The sequence below is a fragment of the Ranitomeya imitator genome, chromosome 7, assembly GCF_032444005.1.
Source record: "Ranitomeya imitator isolate aRanImi1 chromosome 7, aRanImi1.pri, whole genome shotgun sequence".
Taxonomy (NCBI): Eukaryota; Metazoa; Chordata; class Amphibia; order Anura; family Dendrobatidae; genus Ranitomeya; species Ranitomeya imitator.
The window spans coordinates 204,181,765-204,206,119 of record NC_091288.1 but is presented as its reverse complement, the minus strand read 5'-3'; the positions used below and the strand labels follow the sequence as shown (position 1 = coordinate 204,206,119).

At 45.6% G+C, this 24,355-nt stretch overlaps 1 protein-coding gene across 2 annotated transcripts in view; it reads left to right on the top strand.

The window, feature by feature from the left end:
- The first annotated feature begins 301 nt into the window (after positions 1 to 301).
- The window catches only part of CLUAP1 (clusterin associated protein 1), a 50,484-nt gene continuing 26,430 nt past the window's right edge, over positions 302 to 24,355 (top strand). For both annotated transcript variants that reach the window (XM_069734481.1, XM_069734480.1), the window contains exons 1-5: positions 302 to 432; positions 4,361 to 4,472; positions 4,586 to 4,670; positions 13,225 to 13,404; positions 14,073 to 14,168. In XM_069734481.1, the coding sequence (XP_069590582.1) occupies positions 411 to 432; positions 4,361 to 4,472; positions 4,586 to 4,670; positions 13,225 to 13,404; positions 14,073 to 14,168 (495 nt within the window). In that variant the 5' untranslated portion in view covers positions 302 to 410. The remainder of the gene's footprint in view (positions 433 to 4,360; positions 4,473 to 4,585; positions 4,671 to 13,224; positions 13,405 to 14,072; positions 14,169 to 24,355) is intronic.

The following is a 24,355-nucleotide window of genomic DNA, read 5'->3' as shown; positions in this document are numbered from 1 at the left end:
GGTAATTTATTGCCACAGTGGGATGTGATATACAGGGAGTGATATTTTTCACTGGGCAACGTCCCAGTTAAGGACATTATCAAATTTTGGACCATAAAGTGGACAAACGTGACCAAAGCCCTACTAGAACATTGTGAATGCAGCTGCCTCCGCTGTGCGGTCACTGAGGGGAGCAGTAACATATTTTTCCCTCTGTTCCATCAGTGTTTGTCCATAAATTACATGATTAACCACAGGCTTTCCTGCAGCGTAAAAATATGCACACAATGCGCATGCTCCAAACTTCGCGCAGCTCCTTTTTGGTCTGAGAGAGCTTCCGTTCAAGCAGCAGTTGTCATGGCAGCGAATCTCCTCTGCCTGGTAACGGCCTAGTTTATTCAGTCAGCCGCAGTGGAGCGGGACTCGGCGCCATGTCTTACCGGGACCTACGGAGTAAGCGCTCTGGTCTTATCCTCATTTCCTCCTCACCAACCTTGTAGCGATGAATCAATCTGTATGCCTTCTATAGAGAGCGGGGGTTTATATAGACGTCACCTCAAAAGGTCAACCTATCAGATCGCTGCTCTCTATCTTGCACACGAACGCTGCGATGTGATTGGTTGATGCGGGCAGCAGCCCAGTTTGTGTTCTAATTCCTGTATTGTGATTGGTTGTTTTTATATATAATGACATCACAGCTTGTAAATGATGACAATGACGTCATAGTTTTTTTTTGTGTTGTAAAAATTGTCATAACCAGTTATCACCTCATTGTGATGTTTATATCCCACGTGCACCTCAGACTCGGGCCGACATTTGCACCCTGCGTACACACCACCATGTATGGAGCAGCCACAGGTTTCTTGACCTAAACTTAAAGGGATTGTCCACTACTCTCCATCACTATGTTTGTCCCAAGTAAAGTAATAATACCTACACTCACCTGTGGTGCCAGCACCGTCCCAGGGAGAGACATGGAATGATGTGTCTAGGTGTTACTGTTTTACTTGGTGGAAAAATACGGGTTGAGAAAGATTTGCCCGAGTAGTGAACAACCCCTTTAATGGCCTCTTATTTGCCTAGGAGACTCACAGCCGGTCTGTATTTGTACTGTGGGTGACGGACGTGTGACCCCCATGGTGCAGCCTGTGAGTGGGGGCCTCAGAGCGACCGCGATGCTCTCGCAACATGTCGACATGCGTGGCTCCCCCAGATCACATGCAGAGGGCATGCGTTGGATGCCCCCATAAGCAGCTGACTCTGGTAAAACGCCCAATTGACGACCTCCTAAAATTTCATAAGTGGATCAATTATTTTTTCCAAAGCGAAGTAAATTTACTTACTGGTCATACAGACCAAGCCGAACATAACGTTTCTTTCTTGTACCTTTTGTGTATTTTTTAATCTCCATTCGCCCCTCTGTGCATCCAGTTTCACATAGCTGAATGTATGGTCCTATTGTTGGCATTTCCCAGCAGCACCCTGCTTCTCCTCAGTGCTTCAGGCCCCTGACTCCCTCTCCTGTGGGCACCCTGCTTCTCCTCAGTGCTTCAGGCCCCTGCCTCCCTCTCCTGTGTGTGCTCCTGACCAGCCATATATCTCTGAATTGATGACTCCGAGCTTTCCTGGAATCCGCTGACTGATACATGTGCAACACAGCCCAGGCTTCCAGCACAGCTCTGCTCTGTTATGCTGTGCTCTTCTCTTGGTAACGCACCCTATTCTTCTATTCAGTGGATGATCCTGTGCACCACTCTGCCCGACTGATTTACAGTATCGTCTGCCATTTACCTCAGTACAGCTGCCTGTGCGTTTTAACTTCATCGATCTGTTAGCTAGTTTGCAGCAGAAACCCACAGTCCTGCACTCCAATATGCTCTGCCTGCCACAGTGGAGAAGTGCTGAGTTGATTTTGTTCCTGCTGCTGACACATAAGTGTTGTAAATCTGAAAAATGCCACTTTGTTGAAGCGCTTCATCTGCCATATGCATCAACGGAGCTGCACTTGTCAATGATAATCATCAAACACCGTTCCGTCCTGCTTGTGTCAGGTCTGTTGTGCAGGTAGAGCGGAGTACAGGACTGTTGATCTCTACTAGAAACTAGGTTAATGGATGTAAAAACACACAAGCAGCTATATTGATGCATATGGCAGACGACAGTCCTCTGCCATGTGCTGTTCAGGAGGCATAATTCAAGTGAATGGTGCACATTCTGAACCATAGGTGCAATAACTGCTCAAGCAATTAACAGAAAGCTGGAACACTGGCATAGCTTAAGATTGCAGCACCACCCACCTAGCTTGATTGATGGCTCCCCAGTGTTCCTCCTCCCCACACTGCTCAGTACAAGCTGCAGCTGTCAGGGTGGGTGCAGGCTGAATACATTGGGCTCCTGAGCTCTTTCCTTCTTAGCTGGACTCGTGCAATGCTCATTAGGATTACCTAACCGTTCCGATACGGATTTTCAATGTAGGTACACCTGACTCATCAGTATTGTTATATTTTTTATTAATGTATGCAGCTTGCATTGTCAAGTCTGGTGACCACTCCACTTTAGTTTCGTCTTACTCGTACAGAGCAGGTTGTGTCAGCCATGTGCTGGTTATAGTTAATGCAGAATATGTAGGCTATGGATGAAAAGCACTTTGCACAATTCTCACGTGCCTCAGTGTTCTGCAGTGCTGGACAATTCATTAATTTGTAGGTTTCCATTCGTTGTGCCAAGTATATTAAAGCTTTGGGGATTTTCAGAGCTCTTATAGCATACCTGACCTTCCACTAAAATCCTGTCCTGTAGACTAAGCAAAACCGCCCTCATCACCCACAACAAGATATAGCTGCTTTTGTCACTCATGTAATGTGGCTAGGAACTGGCCAATACTCCTCCTCTGTATCTTGGTACCCACTCTTGAGTGTGTGAGCACGAGATTTTCCATTTATTAACATTCTGCCAGTACTGTAGGTGCTGCACTGTCCTTTTCCTCACTTCCCAACATGTATTGCTCTGCCTGTATTAAGATTCGCAGGCAGGTGAGCAGAAGCCGAGAGACAAAGGCAGCCCCCCGCCCTGTAGAGAGTCAAAGGCACGCCCCTGCTTTCTGTAGAGAGAGACAAGGCACCCCCCCACTTCCTGTACAGAGAGACAAAGGCACGCCCCTGCTTTCTGTAGAGAGAGACAAGGCACCCCCCCCCCCCGTTTCCTGTACAGAGAGAGACAAAGGCATGCCTCGCTATCTGTAGAGACAAAGGCGCGCCCCCGCTTCCTGTAGAGAGAAAGAGGCAAAGGCACGCCCCTGCTTCCTGTAGAGAGAAAGAGGCAAAGGCACGCCCCCGCTTCCTGTAGAGAGAAAGAGGCAAAGGCACGTCCCCGCTTCCTGTAGAGAGAAAGAGGCAAAGGCACGCCCCCGCTTCCTGTAGAGAGAAAGAGGCAAAGGCACGCCCCCGCTTCCTGTAGAGAGAAAGAGGCAAAGGCACGCCCCCGCTTCCTGTAGAGAGAAAGAGGCAAAGGCACGCCCCCGCTTCCTGTAGAGAGAAAGAGGCAAAGGCACGCCTCCGCTTCCTGTAGAGAGAGAGAGGCAAAGGCACGCCCCCGCTTCCTGTAGAGAGAGAGAGGCAAAGGCACGCCCCCGCTTCCTGTAGAGAGAGAGAGGCAAAGGCACGCCCCCGCTTCCTGTAGAGGTAGAGGCCCGCCCCCGCTTCCTGTAGAGAGGCCCGCCCCCGCTTCCTGTAGAGAGGCCCGCCCCCGCTTCCTGTAGAGAGGCCCGCCCCCGCTTCCTGTAGAGAGGCCCGCCCCCGCTTCCTGTAGAGAGGAAGCGGCAAAGGCCCGCCCCCGCTTCCTGTAGAGAGGAAGTGGCAAAGGCCCGCCCCCGCTTCCTGTAGAGAGGAAGTGGCAAAGGCCCGCCCCCGCTTCCTGTAGAGAGGAAGCGGCAAAGGCCCGCCCCCGCTTCCTGTAGAGAGGAAGCGGCAAAGGCCCGCCCCCGCTTCCTGTAGAGAGGCGGAGGCCCGCCCCCGCTTCCTGTAGAGGGGCGGAGGCCCGCCCCCGCTTCCTGTAGAGGGAGACAATGGCCCGCTTTAATAGCGAGGCAATGACCCACTTCCCCTTCAAGCTGCTCTACTTGTTTTGAACAGTCATTTTGTGCTGACAGGCCCCCGTAAGGGCCTAAGGGGCATATAACCCCTCACTTTGCCAGTTCTGTTAATGAGACCTACTCTGGTATTGAAGTTTTCTGTTTCCCGGTTGCTGCAGTTTAGACCTTTATCTTTCCTGTGCTGTTTTTGTATGTTGAGGTCACAGCCCCGGCCTGTGTGGGGGACCAGACACTTTCTGTTTCGCCCACCATTACCCTTTGTAATCTAATTTTTTCCTACTCCGTCCTCAGATTTCACAGAAATGATGCGGGCGCTCGGGTACCCTCGCCTCATCTCCATGGAGAATTTCCGCAGCCCCAACTTTCCTCTGGTCTCTGAAGTTCTCATTTGGCTGGTGAAAAGGTAAAATAAATACATTTATTATACTTCAGGCACTGTTCCGGCCCGATTGTGATGTGCGATCAGTGTACTATAGAAGCTATATAACCTCCTTTTTTTTTTTTCCTCCTCTCTAGGTATGAACCTAACATGACCTTACCTGTGGATGTGGACATGGAGCAGGACAGGGTCTTCTTCATCAAGGCCGTCGCGCAGTTCATGGTAAGAATTTTAAAGGGTCTGTGCCTATAAGAGACAATTATCACTGATTCATATATGTCTGATCACTGAGAACCCCACCGATCACTAGAACGGGGGTCCCGATCCTCCATTCCTCCTCACTGCAGTCATGATCGCACATGATTATTTTTTTATGAGAATGGTAGATATAGCTGAACGCCCCTTAGATACTGAACAGAGCCACAGAAGTCATTCACAATCATGATACTCCGTAGAAGAGAGTATCGGCGCCTTTTCCAGGTCTCTCCTGATTTACACAACTAGAGCAGTGCAAGGAGAAGCCTGCGTGGGGCGCCACTGGACTAGTCTTGTCTCTGCCTATTACCCCCAACCTGATCTTCAAACATAAGACGTCCGTTTCGTTTTCGTCACTCCCAGGAACATCATAAATGATGCAGCACACCGTACTGAAAGATGGAACTTCTCCGAAAAACCTCTGGAGGTGACATAGTGCCAATTCTCTAATCCTAACCCCTCAGGCTTCATATTGTAGTATCTTCACAGCTAATATATCATGCCAAACCACACTGAATACATACATCAATTCATGCTTACAGGATAGTAAGGACAGATCTGTTTCCTTCACATTATTAAGACCTTTCATTGTCAGGCTACCCAAATGTAAAATCCCAGACATTTCTCGTCTGCACAGCCTTCCAAATTTCCACAGAGATTTTTCATTTGGTTTGGCTGGTTGCGAAACGTGCGTTGGGGTGAGGTGGTGCGCTGTACTGGGTGGCCAATGTTGAGCCGGATAGCATGGATAGGAGTGTTTACCATACGGAATATACCTGTTTTTGACATGGGTCTTTAAAATTGAATATTGTGACTCAGCGTCCCACCTTTAGATAGGGCACACTTGTATTATACTGCACTGCTCTCTATATATTTTTAAATAATTTATGAAAAAAGCATTGTACATTTTAATTCTATTCTGGATCTCTTCATTTCGGCTATTTTATATGTAAGTCCGAATATGATGATTATGTATTGTGAAGTGCCAGCTATTCATTGTTTGGACATTTATGAGTGGGATGTATATTCAGCAGTCTGAGTGTATCTTATGTGATGTATATATAGCAGTCTGTGTATTCTACATGATGTATATAGAGCAGTCTCATTGTATCCTATGTGATGTGTATATACAGCAGTCTCAACGTATTCTATGTGTTCTATACACAGCCATCTGTGTCTCCTATGTGAACTGCATATCTAGAAAGAAGTGCAAAATAACCAAAAACAAGGAAAAAAGGTTTTAATAAATATACTATTATTGAGAAATACATTTAAACATATAATTATACAGATTAGCCAAACGTTTGCTCCACATACCAGCGATAGGAAAAAAAATTATATATAACAAACATTTAGCTAATTATCCACAAATATGCAAAACTACAAGAATTGTACATATGGTTTCCACTGCAAGAGTTGCATATTATCTAAAGTCTTCTATATTGTCCCATATGGCACATGTATTATTCTATGCAGCGGTTGCACATCCCTAATAAAGCATAAATACGGACATATAGAAGTTGTAAATATTTCTTCTGGTGCCAAATCTCTCATGAGCATTTTGGTTCTACCGGGGGAGTCCTATGTGGTGTATAAACAGCAGTCTGCCTATCCTATGTGATGTGTACGTCAGTCTTGATGCATTCGCTGTGATGTATACAGCAGTCTGTGTCTCCTATGTGATATGTATATGCATAAGTCTCCTACGTGACGTATATACAGCAGTCTCAATTAATCCTATGTGATGTCTATACAGCAGTTTCAAGGACTTCCATTTCATTATATACAACAGTGTGTCTCCTATGTGATGTGTATACTGCAGTCTCAATGTATCCTGTGTGATGTATACTCGGCAGTCTTTGTGTCCTATGTGATGTATACAACAGTCTGTGTCTCTTATGTGATGTGTATACAGCAGTCTCGGTGTCTCCTATGTGATGTATACAACAGTCTGTGTCCCTTATGTGATGTGTATACAGCAGTCTCGGTGTCTCCTATGTGATGTATACCCAGCAGTCTCAGTGTAATCTATGATGTGGTGCCGATTCAGCCTCTCTTAGTCTCACCTACACTATCACTGCTTTCCTATGTACGCCAGTAATGATGGGACAGATTATTGAAACTCCAAATGAAAAACTGCTCATTAGAAACTAATCACATTGCAGCTTTTCTTTTATACAAGTTTCATAAATGTTCTGATATCTTTAGTTGTATATGGGGACAATGAGGGGGTGAAGTTGTTCGGTGAGGAGAGGTGTTTGGGAGCTGCCAGCAGGGTGTTTAACTATCCTGCGTGTTTGCATTGAGTAAGAGCCTTTTATATCATTGTCATGAATTCCCATGTACTCCACGATGGCATAAACTATTAGGCCATGTTCACACAGTGCGTTTTTTACCGCGGAACCGCGGCGGTTTTGCCGCTGCGGTTCCGCAGCTGTTTTCCATGCAGGGTACAGTACACTGTACCCTATGGAAAACAGGACACACTGTGCACATGGTCCGGAAATTGTAAAAAAAAAGACGCGCTGAATAGCTCCCGGAAAAAAGAAGGAGCATGTCAATTCTTTTTCCGGAGCCGCAGCGGTTCTGCACCCATAGACCTCCATTGTGAGGTCCAAACCGCAGTAAAACCCGCAGATCAAAAATATATCTGCGGGTTTTACTGCGGTTTGATGTGCAGAACCGCTGCAGCAGGAAGTGCGGGGAGCGGGCGGAAGTGCGTGGGCGGAGTGTGGCTGCCCCCCCCCGTGTTCCGATCCCGCCCCCCGTGCTCCGATGCCCCCCCCCAGTGCTCCGATGCCCCCCCCCAGTGCTCTGATGCCCCCCCCGTGCCCTAATCTCCCCCCCTTATACTCACCCGGCGTCCCGGTGTCCGTCCGGCCGTCTTCTCCCTGGGCGCCGCCATCTTGCAAAATGGCGGGCGCATGCGCAGTGCGCCCGCCGAATCTGCCGGCCGGCAGATTCGTTCCAAAGTGCATTTTGATCACTGAGATATAACCTATCTCAGTGATCAAAATAAAAAAATAGTAAATGACACCCCCCCCCCTTTGTCACCCCCATAGGTAGGGACAATAAAAAAAATAAAGAATTTTTTTTTTTTTTTTTTTTCACTAAGGTTAGAATAGGGTTAGGGGTAGGGTTAGGGTTAGGGTTAGGGGTAGGGGTAGGGTTAGGGGTAGGGTTAGGGTTAGGGGTAGGGTTAGGGGTAGGGGTAGGGTTAGGGTATTTTCAGCCATTTTAACCCTAAAAAAATTCCTAGAAAACACACAGACTCTGGCTAGAAAACTGCATCAAAAAAACGCATCAAAAAACGCATCAAAAACGGACCAAAAAAGGACCAAAAAAAGGACCTGCGTTTTCTGCCAAGAGCTGCAGTTTTTTAAAAAACAGTCAGGAAAAAAAAAGGATGGAAATCCTGAACGTGTGAACATACCCTAAGGCTATGTGCACACGTTCAGGAATTCATGCAGAAAATTCCTGTGAAAAACCGGACATTTTCTGCATGAAATCCGCAAGAAAACCGCATGCGTTTTTTGCCGCGTTTTTGACGCGTTTTTTTCCGGACACTTCCCAATGCATTTTGGAGTGGGAAATCCGCAAAAAGATAGAGCATGTCCGGATTTTGTGCCTGATGCGTTTTTTATGCGGAAAAAAACGCATCATGTGCACAAAACATGCGGAATTCATTCTAAATGATGGGATGCTTATTGTATGCGTTTTTTTTTGTGGTTTTATAGCGTTTTTATCGTGAAAAAGCCGCGAAAAAACCGGAACGTGTGAACACAGCCTTAGGGTATCTCCATAGAGGTAAATGCAGCATCTCAAAGGAGGAAACCAGTGTTTGGTGACGTCCATGGCTTCCAGACATCAGGCCGTCATTGCTGCAAAGGATTCTCTACAAAGTATTAAAAATTAACATTTTATTTATGGTAAAGTTAATTTGTCCAATTACGTTTGAGCCCCTGAAATGAGGAGGATTGGTAGAAAAATACGGTAGTTGCATTTCCTAAATGGTTCACAGGATATTTTTTTTTTCTCAACCCCTTTAATTAAACCTGAAAGTCTCCACTTTAATTGCATCTCAATTTCATTTTGAATCCAAAGTAATGGCCTCCAGAGCTGAAATCATGAAGATTTTCTGTCACTGTCCAAATATTTCTGAACCTACCAGTATATATACATACATAGTAACATAGTTAGTAAGGCCGAAAAAAGACATTTGTCCATCCAGTTCAGCCTATATTCCATCATAATAAATCCCCAGATCTACGTCCTTCTACAGAACCTAATTGTATGATACAATATTGTTCTGCTCCAGGAAGACATCCAGGCCTCTCTTGAACCCCTCGACTGAGTTCGCCATCACCACCTCCTCAGGCAAGCAATTCCAGATTCTCACTGCCCTAACAGTAAAGAATCCTCTTCTATGTTGGTGGAAAAACCTTCTCTCCTCCAGACGCAAAGAATGCCCCCTTGTGCCCGTCACCTTCCTTGGTATAAACAGATCCTCAGCGAGATATTTGTATTGTCCCCTTATATACTTATACATGGTTATTAGATCGCCCCTCAGTCGTCTTTTTTCTAGACTAAATAATCCTAATTTCGCTAATCTATCTGGATATTGTAGTTCTCCCATCCCCTTTATTAATTTTGTTGCCCTCCTTTGTACTCTCTCTAGTTCCATTATATCCTTCCTGAGCACCGGTGCCCAAAACTGGACACAGTACTCCATGTGCGGTCTAACTAGGGATTTGTACAGAGGCAGTATAATGCTCTCATCATGTGTATCCAGACCTCTTTTAATGCACCCCATGATCCTGTTTGCCTTGGCAGCTGCTGCCTGGCACTGGCTGCTCCAGGTAAGTTTATCATTAACTAGGATCCCCAAGTCCTTCTCCCTGTCAGATTTACCCAGTGGTTTCCCGTTCAGTGTGTAATGGTGATATTGATTCCTTCTTCCCATGTGTATAACCTTACATTTATCATTGTTAAACCTCATCTGCCACCTTTCAGCCCAAGTTTCCAACTTATCCAGATCCATCTGTAGCAGAATACTATCTTCTCTTGTATTAACTGCTTTACATAGTTTTGTATCATCTGCAAATATCGATATTTTACTGTGTGAACCTTCTACCAGATCATTAATGAATATGCTGAAGAGAACAGGTCCCAATACCGACCCCTGCGGTACCCCACTGGTCACAGCGACCCAGTTAGAGACTATACCATTTATAACCACCCTCTGCTTTCTATCACTAAGCCAGTTACTAACCCATTTACACACATTTTCCCCCAGACCAAGCATTCTCATTTTGTGTACCAACCTCTTGTGCGGCACGGTATCAAACGCTTTGGAAAAATCGAGATATACCACGTCCAATGACTCACCGTGGTCCAGTCTATAGCTTACCTCTTCATAAAAACTGATTAGATTGGTTTGACAGGAGCGATTTCTCATAAACCCATGCTGATATGGAGTTAAACAGTTATTCTCATTGAGATAATCCAGAATAACATCCCTCAGAAACCCTTCAAATATTTTACCAACAATAGAGGTTAGACTTACTGGCCTATAATTTCCAGGTTCACTTTTAGAACCCTTTTTGAATATTGGCACCAATATACAGAACACTGCAAAAGTTTTAGGCAGCTGTGGAAAAATATGCTAGAAAGTAAGAATGTTTTCAGAGATGGAAGTGTTAATAGTTTATTTTTAACAATTAACAAAATGCAAAGTGAATGAACTGAGAGAAATCTAGATCCCATTAATATTTGGTGAGCTTCCTTTACCTTGAAAACGGCATCAATTCTTCTAGTTACACTTGGACACTGTCTGGAGTTTTGTAGGATTATCGTTGGGTGTATGAGTAACCAATTAATCCAGACAGGTGATTATGATCATTTGCATATGTAAATTGAAACCGCTATAAACTGAGATATGTGTTGGAGGCTCACAACTGGGTGAGGAACAACCAAACTCGGCTACAAAGGTAAGGTTGTGGAAAATAACTTCATGCTACAGGTCGTACATCATGTGAAACAGAGCAAAGCAATAAGACACAAGGTAGTTATAGTGCATCAGCAAGGTCTCTCCCAGGAAAAAGATGTCAAAGCAGACTGGGGTATCGTGAATTACTCTAGAAGATGTTCTGATGAATCACCAAGAATTGGGCAACGTTGAGGGTCGGAGACTAAGTGGTCATCCAAGGAATCTAAGTGCAGCACATGAAAGACGCATCGTGTTACTTCCCTTAGAAATCAGACGATGTCCAGCTGTGCCATCAATTCAGAACTGGCAGCAACCAGTGGGGAAATAGCTATACCAATCTACGGTTCGGAGAAGTCTGGCCAGGCGTGGTCTTCGTGGAGGAATTGCGACTGGAACTTTCACGTGGAAACGATCAGGCGATTCAACTATACACGGAAGTACAGGAACAGGAATGCAGAAAATTGTCAGTAGCTGCTCCAGGCTGAGGAGTCAAAATGTGAAATATTCGGCTGTATCAGATGGCCGATTGTTGACTTTGTAGATGTACCTCTCTATAGTGATAGAGAAGATGCCACGATCACGCCGTGCCCTTGGTTGACCCACACTCTTCCAGCATGACAGTGATCCGAAACACATCTCTTGCATTTCTGAAGAAGAACTGGGTATAAGTGACTCAGTGGCCAAGTGTCTCCTGATCTGAACCCAACCGAACACATATGGGGAGTTCTGCAGAGACGAGTCGTCCTCTCTCTAAAAGAGCTCGTCGTTGAATGGAAAAAGATCGATGATACAATATGTCACCAACTTCTTCATCCCGGGCCTAGAAGACTTGGTGCTGTCCTTAAAAATGATGGAGGTCATGCAAAATACTAGATGTAGTGTTTTTTGATGTGGGGTGTACTCAGTTTTTGTATCAACTAAATTAAGTTAAACTGAAGATTTAGTAGTGAACGTTATATTATTGATCTTGCTTTCATATTATGGGTTAAAAATGTGGAAAATTGTCCTTGTGTTTAGGGAGATATTGAATAAAATCTTACTTCTCAAAGGGGGTGTACTCATTTATTCTGAGCTCTGTATGTGCGTGTATATAAAATATATGAAAAGTTGGAGTAAGTCCAGATACACGACTTGAGAGTTATTGGTACAGAATGACTCACATGGGAAGCCCATGAATAAACCCTCCGTACGGCGACATGATAAAATCTGATCACCGAAGGAGCTGAGATTGGAGACCTGAGGACGGTCGTCTTCTACTGACAGCGCCCATCAGTCACGTCGAGGCGGGAGATCATCGTACAACTGTTTGCATTCAATGCCATTAATTCTAACAGCATCTGGTAATAATCTCTTGTAATTGACCCGAAGCCGCCGTCTAAGATTAATGGTAATTGTGGGGACTGTCGTTGGACTGCACAGATACATAGGACTTCACGTTCAGTCCGATGGACCGGGTTGTGGTCCAATAGCCTTTTACTTGTCACCCCCAGTGCGACCAGTGTTATAAAGGATGATTGGCATCACATATGGTGGATCCTGTTAGCTGTATATAGAGTGATCAGTCATTGTACAGGAGGGGGAGGTGAGCTGTGACATCACCTATTGTGAATGGTGGATCCTGCGTTATCTACTGTATATAAATAGAGGCGTTATCAGTCATTGTACAGGAGGAGGAGGTGAGCTGTGACATCACCTATTGTGACTGGTGGATCCTGTGTTATCTACTGTATATAGAGGTGTTATTAGCCATTGTACAGGAGGAGGAGGTGAGCTGTGACATCACCTATTGTGAATGGTGGATCCTCTGTTATCTATTGTATATAGAGGTGGGATCAGTCATTGTACAGGAGGAGGAGGAGGTGAGCTGTGACATCACCTATTGTGAACAGTGGATCCATTGTTTTCTACTGTATATAGAGGTGTTATCAGTCATTGTACAGGAGGAGGAGGGGAGCTGTGACATCACCTATTGTGAATGGTGGATCCTGTGTTATCAGTCATTGTACAGGAGGAGGAGGTGAGCTGTGACGTCACCTATTGTGAATGGTGGATCCTGTGTTATCTGCTGTATATAGAGGTGTTATCAGTCATTGAACAGGAGGAGGAGGAGGAGGTGAGCTGTGATATCACCTATTGTGAATGGCGGATCCTGTGTTATCTACTGTGTATAGGGATGTTATCAGTCATTGTAATATTGTCTGTGATGACAATGAGACTGATGAAAAGTTTTCTTTACAAAATAGGAAGTATGAGTCTGGTATAAGGCCTAATGGCCAGAGTAAACATTGCAAGACTTTAATTAACTTTTTCTTTATTTAATGTAAATCCTGATTTAAGCAATAGGTTACCTCCTGATGACCCATCCCCACTGATCCTGATGTGTCGCTTTTATACTGGTTATCGCTCTGCCGCCTGTGCCGGCCCCATCTGCTACAATGGCGCTGCGCTGCCGTCCGCTGCCCACATGCCAGAATGATTGCAGCAGCGTAGAACGTTGTAATAAGGTTTCACCTTCTCCAATCGTTATTTCAGGCCACTAAAGCTCACATCAAGCTGAACACCAAGAAGCTGTACCAGGCGGACGGCCACTCTGTGAAGGAGCTGCTGAAGGTCACCACCGTGCTGTACAACGCCATGAAGACGAAGGGCATCGAGGGCACACAGATCGGGGAGGAAGACACCTCCACTTTCAAGTTTGACTTGGGAACTAAAGTGAGTGTTGTGGGAACTCCAGATTTATGGAGGGGGTCAATGAAGACCCCTCTAAACCCTTGCATGTTTCAGGTGATACGTCCGGGGGGGCGATCCGACTTTAAATACAATATCCCTGCAGCAGCCGTTACCGGGGTGGAATTACAGGGTTAAATCTGCAGATATTTTTGTGCATTGATTGGATGAGGTTTGGTAAAATCTCACCCAAAATATCGATGCGGATCCGCCGCTGAAAATCTTTTGTGTGTTTCCTACATGAAAACAAATACTTAAAAGGGTTTTACAGTTTGCAAAATCCACTGTACCCCAGCTGCAGTTTTTCTTTTTGTACTTTACTACTCTCCCCAGGTCCAACACTGAGTCTCGCCCGTCGTCCAATATTGAGATCACATTGACAGCGCTGCAGGAAAAAAAACTCCATGAGCCGCTGAGCTCATTGATTGCCCGCAGCGCTGTCAGCAATTACAGACACTGGGAGCAGTAGCGGAGACACAGTGATGGACCTGAGGAGGGTGAGTAAAGGACATTTATTTTTTTAACAAACTGCATCTTGGGTACAAGAGTATCCCAAGCCGGAACACCCCTTTAAGGTTCTCTCCATGTCATTATAGTGCTGGTTCTGTACACTGTTGTGGTTGTTAATTCTGCCTGCTGCCTTTATGCTTCAGATTACTGACTTGAAGAATGCCAGACAGCTTGCATCCGAAATCACCTCAAAGGGAGCCCTGCTGTATGACATCTTGGGCAAGGAAGCGGACCTGAGAGTAAGTAAAAGGATCGTTAAAGGGGTTGTCTGAGATGGAAATGGGCGCAGATGATCATACACCGCACACACAGACATGAGGGGCTCCAGCTCTCCTGTCTCTGTGTAGTTCATGTTCATAAACAGTAGCCACATGAGGGGACATTATACAGTGTAGCTGTGAATCCAGCACCCACGAAAGATAAAACACTCACTAGAAAGCTGCAGTACGATCAGTCTTTCTCATTCAGTTCCTTCATCTCCCTTTCCCCTCTCCATAGACCTCAATAGGCAGCTGACTTCTGATCCCTCAGTGAGCTGGCAGTTTATCTTGTTTAGACCGAGTCAGATTTTAGCAGTTTTACATAGAGGAGAAGTGGCTCATGAGTGTAGAAAGTAGCAAAATTTGTTGATGATGTTTCACAAAGTTTTTTTATATTCATCCATGCTATTGATTAAAATAAGGCCATTTAAAGCGTCTGTCTCGTCCTGTAAGGTGGTGACACATCCCTGGGATACTGGGATATGCCACCACCATCAGATTAGCCATAGTTTGATCTCTGGGACCCCGCACGATCCTGTTAATGAGGGTCTTCAGATCTTCACTTCCTTGCACTGCGGTTCTCCCGGCCGTCCACTGTGCTGAGCACTGCAGCGCAGATCCACTCGAGTCCACAGCTGGGTGGCTTGAAACGCCGTCTTGTAGGTGGCATATTGTTCCCCTTCAGTTTTTCATCTTTACAAGTTGCGGACTTGCCTCCAGCTTCTTTTTATATACGGTATTTGTACTTCTTTTTTTTTTAAATTCCATTTATTCTGAATTCTAATTTTATTTTTTGTGTCAAGGTGAAGGGTTAAACACAATTACTTTTTTTTCTTTTATTGTGCCTCCTGAGGTTACAGACGAGTAACGTGGTCACCGGTGACACAATGTGTATAATTAGGAATCTGGGACTGGAATAGAAGCAAAGCGGCATCCAGGGCACAACGTCCGCCATGACGCCACCGCGGGCCTATTACTCACCGCAGATAATGAGCTGCAGCGTGACATGATGGATCACCGAGCTCACAGTCCCGGCATTGCCCCCTCACCCCCATTCTTTAAGCTTCAGGAGATTTAAATAGCCGCTGCCTAGAGGTAACTAGTCCTGGAGAACGTCAGAGGAAGCGGCCCCCGGAGATTTCACCCGCAAGGGCCACAGGGTAGACTCAGTGATGTGGCTGAACTGAGATTTCAGAATCCTAACATAGCAGTATAGCAGAGCTGACGGTGCAGGAGAAGCGATGAGGATCTGACATAGCAGAATAGCTGAGATGATTCCGCAGCGATAGAGCTGAGATTGTCAGAGACTCCAAAGCAAAACTAGCACAGCAGTATACCAGAGCTGACTCAGCAGTATAGCAGAGCCGACGTTACAGCAGAAACGATGAGAATCTGACATAGCAGAATAGCTGAGATGATTCAGGAGTAGAGCTGAGATTGTCAGAGACTCCAAAGCAAAACTGGCACAGCAGTATAGCAGAGCTGACTAAGCAGTATAGCAGAGCTGACGTTGCAGCAGAAGCGATGTGAAGCTGACATAGCAGAATAGCTGAGATGATTCAGCCACAGAGCTGAGATTGTCAAAGACTCCAAAGCAAACTGGCACAGCAGTATAGCAGAGCTGACGTTGCAGGAGAAGCGATGAGGATCTGACATAGCAGAATAGCTGAGATGATTGAGCGACAGAGCTGAGATTGCCAGAGACTCCAAAGCAAAACTGGCACAGCAGTATAGCAGAGCCAACGTTGCAGGAGAAGCAATGAGGATTTGACATGGCAGAATAGCTGAGATGATTCAGCCACAGAGCTGAGATTGTCAAAGACTCCAAAGCAAAACTGGCACAGCAGTATAGCAGAGCTGACTAAGCAGTATAGCAGAGCTGACGTTGCAGGAGAAGCGATGAGGATCTGACATAGCAGAATAGCTGAGATGATTGAGCGACAGAGCTGAGATTGCCAGAGACTCCAAAGCAAAACTGGCACAGCAGTATAGCAGAGCCAACGTTGCAGGAGAAGCAATGAGGATTTGACATAGCAGAATAGCTGAGATGATTCAGCGACAGAGCTGAGATTGCCAGAGACTCCAAAGCAAAACTGGCACAGCAGTATAGCAGAGCTGACTAAGCAGTATAGCAGAGCTGACCTTGCAGGAGAAGCGATGAAGATCTGACATAGCAGAATAGCTGAGATGATTCAGCCACAGAGCTGAGATTGTCAGAGACTCCAAAGCAAAACTGGCACAGCAGTATAGCAGAGCTGACTAAGCAGTATAGCAGAGCTGACGTTGCAGGAGAAGCGATGAGGATCTGACATAGCAGAATAGCTGAGATGATTGAGCGACAGAGCTGAGATTGCCAGAGACTCCAAAGCAAAACTGGCACAGCAGTATAGCAGAGCCAACGTTGCAGGAGAAGCGATGAGGATTTGACATAGCAGAATAGCTGAGATGATTCAGCGACAGAGCTGAGATTGCCAGAGACTCCAAAGCAAAACAGGCACAGCAGTATAGCAGAGCTGACTAAGCAGTATAGCAGAGCTGACGTTGCAGGAGAAGCGATGTGAAGCTGACATAGCAGAATAGCTGAGATGATTCAGTGACAGAGCTGAGATTGTCAGAGACTCCAAAGCAAAACAGGCACAGCGGTATAGCAGAGCTGACTCGGGGGTAGAGCTTGGTTTGTTAGAGAGTTTAATGCAGAGCTGTTACAAGGAACAGTAATGATGTGAGTGCCAACAACCTGAATACTCAGGCGCTTATCTATAAGAATCAATGCGCCAGTTTCAAAATAATAAGGAGCGGTCTCACCCGACTCTGGTGGATGACTGCTGCATCCCCTCCTTGTGATCGATAGTGGACTCCATTCCCTTGTTACCTCCCTTATCTCGACGCGTTTCGTCACCTCTCATCAGGGGAGCACATTGGGATGTATGCGACCATTGATGAATGTATCAGTGGCCCCCCCAGAATCGGGTGAGACCGTTCCTTATTATTTTGAAACTGTCGCATTGGTTCTTATAGGTTATGAAAAGTGAGTCTAAACTATGGACATAAATATGTATGTGATCAATTATTAACCAGCTACTGTCCAGACGCCTCCTCTCTGTTGACATTTTGCCATATCACAATTGTCTTTTTACATGTGCCGATTAGCAGGCGCGCACTGATGCCGTCTCTTTATTCTCGCGCCTATGTGGACTGTACACACAACTTTGCCCATATTTATCTTATTGGTTGGAGTATATTGATATAGTTAGACAGTCGGAATAGCACAGGTACCCGAATACGTCAGTAAGGACGGGGGGTCCTAACGTTTCCCAGGTGGCTATATTGGACCTAGTGTACAGCACCGCTGGGTGCTTTGTGGCCCCTCAAGTTCGGGGTAACACCAAGTTACCGTATGTGAAGCTGTACCTAACAATAAAGCCGATCACCCCCATTAATTTCTATGAGGTTATAGAACCTCTATAGACGCCATCTATAAATGCTTAAAAGGATATTATCACCCTTAATAAGGCATGGGCCAAATTGGTGAGACTGACAGGACCCCCACTGATTCTTTAACTTTACGACACCTTGGCCTCTTTGCTCTTGGCACCAGTGACTATTATAAGGGGGGAGAAAAGTAAACTCACCAGTCAATTTAGGGGTCCTTCAAATCACCTGGTAGATACATTACCTGTATTTTTTTTTTTTTTTAAATTCGTTTATTAATTTCAGAATAGACAAACATTGCACATATTACATTTATCATTATTAAACATACCATCAGATACAAATGATTACAAACATCATCGCATCCAAAGTTCAGAGGCAATAGACTGTGCATGTTGAATCACTAGTACCTACAAAATACCTACTATACAACTTAAACAACTTTAACCTTTAGTAATAAGTCGCCAAAAGAAAACAGATTCAAGTTTGCTCTGCAACGATGTCCCCAAACCCCATGCCCTCCTCCCCGTGCATATATCTAATCCACGCAGACTACAGAGTATGATGAGATGAGTTCCATCTACCCCAAATTTTTTCGAATTTACCTGGGCATCCTCTATTATGGTACAGTGTTCTTTCATATGGGATAACCGAGTTCACCAGGTCAATCCAAGCTCTGAGAGACGGGGAGGAGCTACCCATCCACCTTAATGCCAGTACCTTTCGTGCTAAGAAGAGCGTTTCTCGAAGGAAGATCCCAGTATGGTGATCCCAGGTCTCTGTATCCCACACCCCAAATAGGCAAGTCAATGGTTCAAGTGGGACAGGGATTAACAATAAAGACGTTAACAATGTCGTGACTTCTTTCCAATAATGAAGGATTACCGGGCACCGCCATATCATGTGGGTAAAATCCGCATCATGTGCGTGACACCGTAAGCAGTCTGACGTCTGAAGGCGGCCCATTTTAAAAAGTCGTGTCGGAGTCAGATAAGTCTGATATGTAATATATAGCTGGGTCATCCTATTGTTAACTGAGGGAGAAACTTTAGTTGGAGATTCCAAAATATCTTCCCACTCCTCTCCCAGTGTATCGGGAAGGAGTCCCTCCCATTTCTTTTTTAAGGTGTTAATAGTGAGCCCATCTCCCACGGATAATAGGTATGTGTATAAAGAGGAAATGAGCCCCTGAGGACCCTGTGATTTGAGAATGCCTATAAGGGGTAAAGATGAAATTGCTCGACCTGCACCTGCATTTCGCATATGTGACTGGAAAGCTGACCTCAGCTGTAAATAACGGAAGAATTGAGATCTTGGGATATTGCAGGTATCCCGCAATTGTTCAAAGGACACAAAAACATCTTGGTTATACAAATTACCTACCGAGAGAACACCACATGAGATCCAGAACTCAGTAGACGGGTGATTTAGTAATTCTGGAAAATAACTATTATACCACAGTGGCATTTCGGCTATTATATCTGTATATTTAATAACTTTTTTAATTTGTCTCCATATTAATCTCGCTTGTCGAAGCAATGGCAGCAAACGGGGAGCACTGACTTTCTCCATTTCCAAAAAACCCAGTGGACAGTCAATACGGGCAGAATGGATTATATGGCTTTCTGAATTAGGTAGGGAGTTGCTAGGCATCCATTTGCTTATCGCCCTAGCCTGCCCAGCAAGATAATATAGATAAAAGTCTGGTAAGGCTGCCCCTCCCCCCCTTGTCGGTCTCTGTAGAGTAGATAGCTTGAGTTTGGGTCTAGTCTTCCCCCATATAAAGGACGTGGTCAGGGAGTTTAAGTTTGCAAAAAAAGATTTGGGTATTGGCACAGCACTATGTTGGAGACAATAATTAAATTTGGGGAGCAATATCATCTTAACTAAATTAATGCGACCTGCAACGGAGAGAGGGAGTTTGCTCCAAGCTATGAATTTAGATTTGGCCAGGTCCAATAGTGGATAAATATTAAGTCGTAGGTCCAGCTGACTATATTGAGACATATGTATTCCTAGATATTTGAAATTGGAGACTACAGGTAGTGACGAGAGATTTTCGAGACGGGGCATCGGCGCATGAGACAGAGGCATCAGAGCAGACTTATCCCAATTGATATAGAGACCAGAGAATTTGCTAAAATTATCTATAGTCGTTATTACTCGCGGTAGTGTTTCTTCTGTTTTATCCATAAATATGATCATATCATCAGCATATAAACCGATGGTGTCTACACGATCCGCAATACTTATTCCCTTGATATCCGTGGAAGACCTTATGCGTATTGCCAATGCTTCTATCGCGAGGGCAAAGAGGGCCGGGGACAGAGGACATCCCTGACGGGTTCCCCTATGTAAAGTAAAAGAATCAGAGATAGAATTATTCACAATTACCCGTGCCCTAGGATTCCTATATAGTGTATCTATCCCTCTAATAAATTTATCTCCAAAACCGTATTTCTGCAGACATGCAGAAAGAAAAGGCCATTCAAGGGAGTCAAACGCTTTAGCTGTGTCTAGGGATGCCAGAGCCCAGTTATTATCCAATTCTAGGGAGCTATATTGAATCACTGATTGGACCCGCCGAATATTAATAGAGGTACTTTTCCCAGGCATAAAGCCTGTTTGATCTGGGTGTATAAGATCTAATATGATTGTATTTAGTCTAGTGGCCAATATTTTAGTGAAGATTTTATAATCTACGTTCACCAATGATATGGGGCGATATGATCCACATTCCAAGGGGTCCTTTCCCTCCTTCTTAAGTACAATGATATTTGCATCATAAAATGTTTCAGGCATAATTTCTCCCTCCCATATATTCTGAAGCACCTTCAATAAGAGTGGTGCCAGGTGGTCCCGATATTTTTTATAGAACTCAACGGGAAACCCGTCAGGTCCAGGGGCCTTCCCGGTGGCCATATCCATTATAGCCTGTTCCACCTCCTCCAGAGTAAACTCGGCTTCCATAAAAGCTTGCTGGGTTGGGCTCAGTAAGGGGAATGCCATGTCTGATAGATAGTCTATACATTCAGGGACCCCAAGACCACTACCCGATTTGTACAGTGACTTATAGTAATTACAAAAACTTTGAAGAATTTCCTCGGTGGAGGATACCAACGAACCATCGAGTGTCCGAATCTGTAGTACCGTGTTGGAGGTGTTATGCTGACGTACCAAAAAAGCTAGGAGTTTACTGGCCTGATTCCCCATTTCAAAATAAGACTGACGGGTAAAAAATAATTTACGTTTTGATTTAGTGTCTATATTTTGGGTGTATAATCTTTGGGAAGTGAGCCACTCCACCCTGTTGCCGTTAGTTTGATTGGCCACATAGGCGGCTTCCGAGTCCTTCAGCCGTCGCTCAATCTCGTCATCTTCCCCCGCCGTCACCCTCTTTATATAGGAGATTGTAGAGGACAGACATCCCCTCAAATATGCCTTTAGAGTGTCCCAGAACAGATTGAGATTCGAGGGGTCTGGGTGAGTAGAGACAAAGCAGTTTAACTGATCAACCGTTCTATCACTAGCATCTATTAGTTTCAGCCAGAAGGGATTCAATTTCCAAGGTATATTATTATTTGACTGACCGTATTTAAGTTTGAGAACAATTGGGCTGTGATCTGATATCCCCCTGTTACCATGTTCGACACTATTCACCCACAGCGCTAGGTCGCTAGATCCAAATATGTAATCTATACGGGATAGAGACTGTCTAGTTGAAGAATGACAAGTATATTCCTTTATCTCAGGGTGACGTATTCTCCATAGGTCTAACCATCCGCTACCGTTCATAAATGATGCCAATTGAGAGGGAGATTGAGAAAGGGACCCCCTTGACATCTCGCCGTCTAGTCTCAGTCTGTCTTTAAGATTATCCATGACTAAATTAAAGTCTCCCATACAGATAACACTAGCATTAGGATAATTTAGGGAGAAACCCAGTGCCATGCGGAGAACCGATATGCCGGCCGGGGGTGGGTTATAAACACATAATATCACATATTCCTTCATATTAATAAAGGCATGAACAAAAACAAAGCGACCCTCGGGATCGCGTCGTGACTCTCTAGCCTCCCACCTGACATTCCTATGTACCAACAGGGAGACCCCTCTGGAGTAACTGGTGTGAAATGCGTGAAGGGACCACTGCACCCACGGCTTTTGCGTACACTTAGCTGTGTCTCTGGTCAAATGCGTCTCCACAAGTGCTACAATATGTGGATGATACCTTTTAATTTGTGAAAATACCTTAATTTTCTTTCGAGGAGTCTTAATACCCCGTATGTTCCACGTCATACATACAATCTCAGATCCCATATCTACGTTCGGGAAAAGGCATAACATACACCACAGCCTGGGCGGGAATCAGGAACATCATACAGAGCATAAGGTTATCACTGGCGACTAATAAACATAACAAACAATTGAAATTGAAACTGGTGTAAAATACCAAACCAAACAACATTTGAACAGTGGAGGAGTGTAATCCTACACTCCTATAGTTGAGTAGAATAGGGGATACCCTCACTGGAATCAGCGTCCGGTATAGTTGACAAACTCAGCACCCACATAGAGAGCTCTAGATTGTGTTGCCATCAGATAGAAAGAGCTACTCAAGAGTCCGGGGTACTAGGCCCCTTGTATGACCGTAACCATTCGACCGCCTCCGCCGGGTCAGTGAAGAACAGGGAGGAGCCTTCATGAACAATACGGAGTCGAGCTGGATAAAGCATGGAGTAAATGATGTTTTTATCCCTGAGCTGCTTTTTGACTTCCATAAATCGAACTCGCTGCTTTTGAAGTTCCATAGAGAAGTCCGGGAAGATTGATATAGTGGCGTTATTGAACTTAATAGGGGCCTTCTGCCTTGCCAAGCGAAGAATTGCATCCCTGTCTCTGCAGTTAAGGAGACGTGCCAGAAAGGGTCGGGGCGGAGTTCCAGGAGGAAGAGGTCTCGTTGGGACCCTATGGGCCCTTTCCACAGAAAATGTTGAGGAGAATCCGTCTCCCAGGGAGGTTTTAAGCCAGTCCTCTAGAAATTGCTCAGGTTGCTGACCCTCCGAGCGTTCTGGTAGGCCAATAATTCGGATATTATTACGGCGCAGCCTGTTTTCCAGGTCATCTGCCTTTTGCTTCCAGGCATTCACAGAGCCAGTGGCCTTTGATAACTTAGCCTCCATTGGGGCAATGGTGTCCTCTATCTGAGACACCCTTGTTTCAACCTCTGAAATACGCCCTCTCATAGTTTGTATATCTTGTCGCAGACGGCCCACTTCAGTATGCACGTCTTCTATTTTCTCAGTGAGAGAGGACCTGGTGAGAGATATAGCCTGCATCAACTGCTCAGATGCTTGTTTAAGAGTCAGTTCGTCTTGTTCTCCCTCCTCATTGCTGTCAGAAAGACGATTTTTGCGTTGACTCTGCGTGGGATTATTTCTGAGAGAGCGTGTATTATCTGGGGCATCTTCTCTGGCATATTTCCTCAACTTGTCAGCAGCCCCCGCTCCTTTAGGATGATGCATGGTGATTGGCAGAAGATCCCCACCAAATGACCAAATTTATTATTATGGCAGTCTATTCTCCACTAGCAGACCGGACAGGGCCAAACACCGGGATGCACCCCCGAGAGGCAGCAAACCAAGCAAAGAGTCTCAGATATCTGCAAATGTATCAATTTAGGAGTTTGCCCAGGCACTGTGTCCCAGAGCAGCCACAGTTCCCCAGGAAGAACAGCAGGGAGGGGGGAACGATCCCTCCAAAGTAATGGTGCAAGCAGGGGTTTTGATAAGGGGAGTGCAGGGCCCAATTTTCCAGGGCGCACACCGCTCTGCCCCTTTTAGTGTTTCAGGCCGGTAGCTCACCTCCTGAATGCACCGCAGTCTTGCTATATAGCGCCTCTCTCCTTGCTGCTGGAGAGTGCGCTGTGGTAATGGCCGCCGTCTCCCAGGGCCCGCCCGCCGCTCCAGACCCGGCACCTGTCTCCTGCTCCTCGATGTTCCACAGCGTCCCCGCTGTATGTAAGTGCCTGCCGTGCTCCCCGGGGGATCCACCCGGCTTCAGCCGCCGCCGGCACTGCGTCCCGCCCGTCGGAGCCGCGCTTAAAGATGGCCGCCGCAGCCCAGGGACCTCGCCGCTCCTCCAGACCGCCACAGATATCGGCTCTCCAGCGTTCCACCGCCGCCACCCGGGGGGGTCGCCGGTCTCCCGAGCTTTCAGAGCACCGCCTCAGCCGGTGCAGCTGCAGTTCAGGGGGATAAATGGCCGGATTCAGATCAGGATAATGGGAGCCTCCAAAAGGTGCGTCTTCTCTCTTGGCTTACATAGCCACGCCCCACATTACCTGTATTTTGATGCTCAATATTCATAATTCTGACTTCAGAGCTGAAATCTTCTGCCAGCAGAATAGTGAGTGCAGCTCTGGGATATAATATAGGATATAACTCAGGATCAGTAACGTAATGTATGTACACAGTGACTGCACCAGCAGAATAGTGAGTGCAGCTCTGGGGAATAATACAGGATGTAACTCAGGATCAGTAATGTAATGTATGTACACAGTGACTGCACCAGCAGAATAGTGAGTGCAGCTCTGGAGTATAATACAGGATGTAACTCAGGATCAGTAATGCAATGTATGTACACAGTGACTGCACCAGCAGAATAGTGAGTGCAGCTCTGGGGTATAATACAGGATGTAACTCAGGATCAGTAATGTATGTACACAGTGACTG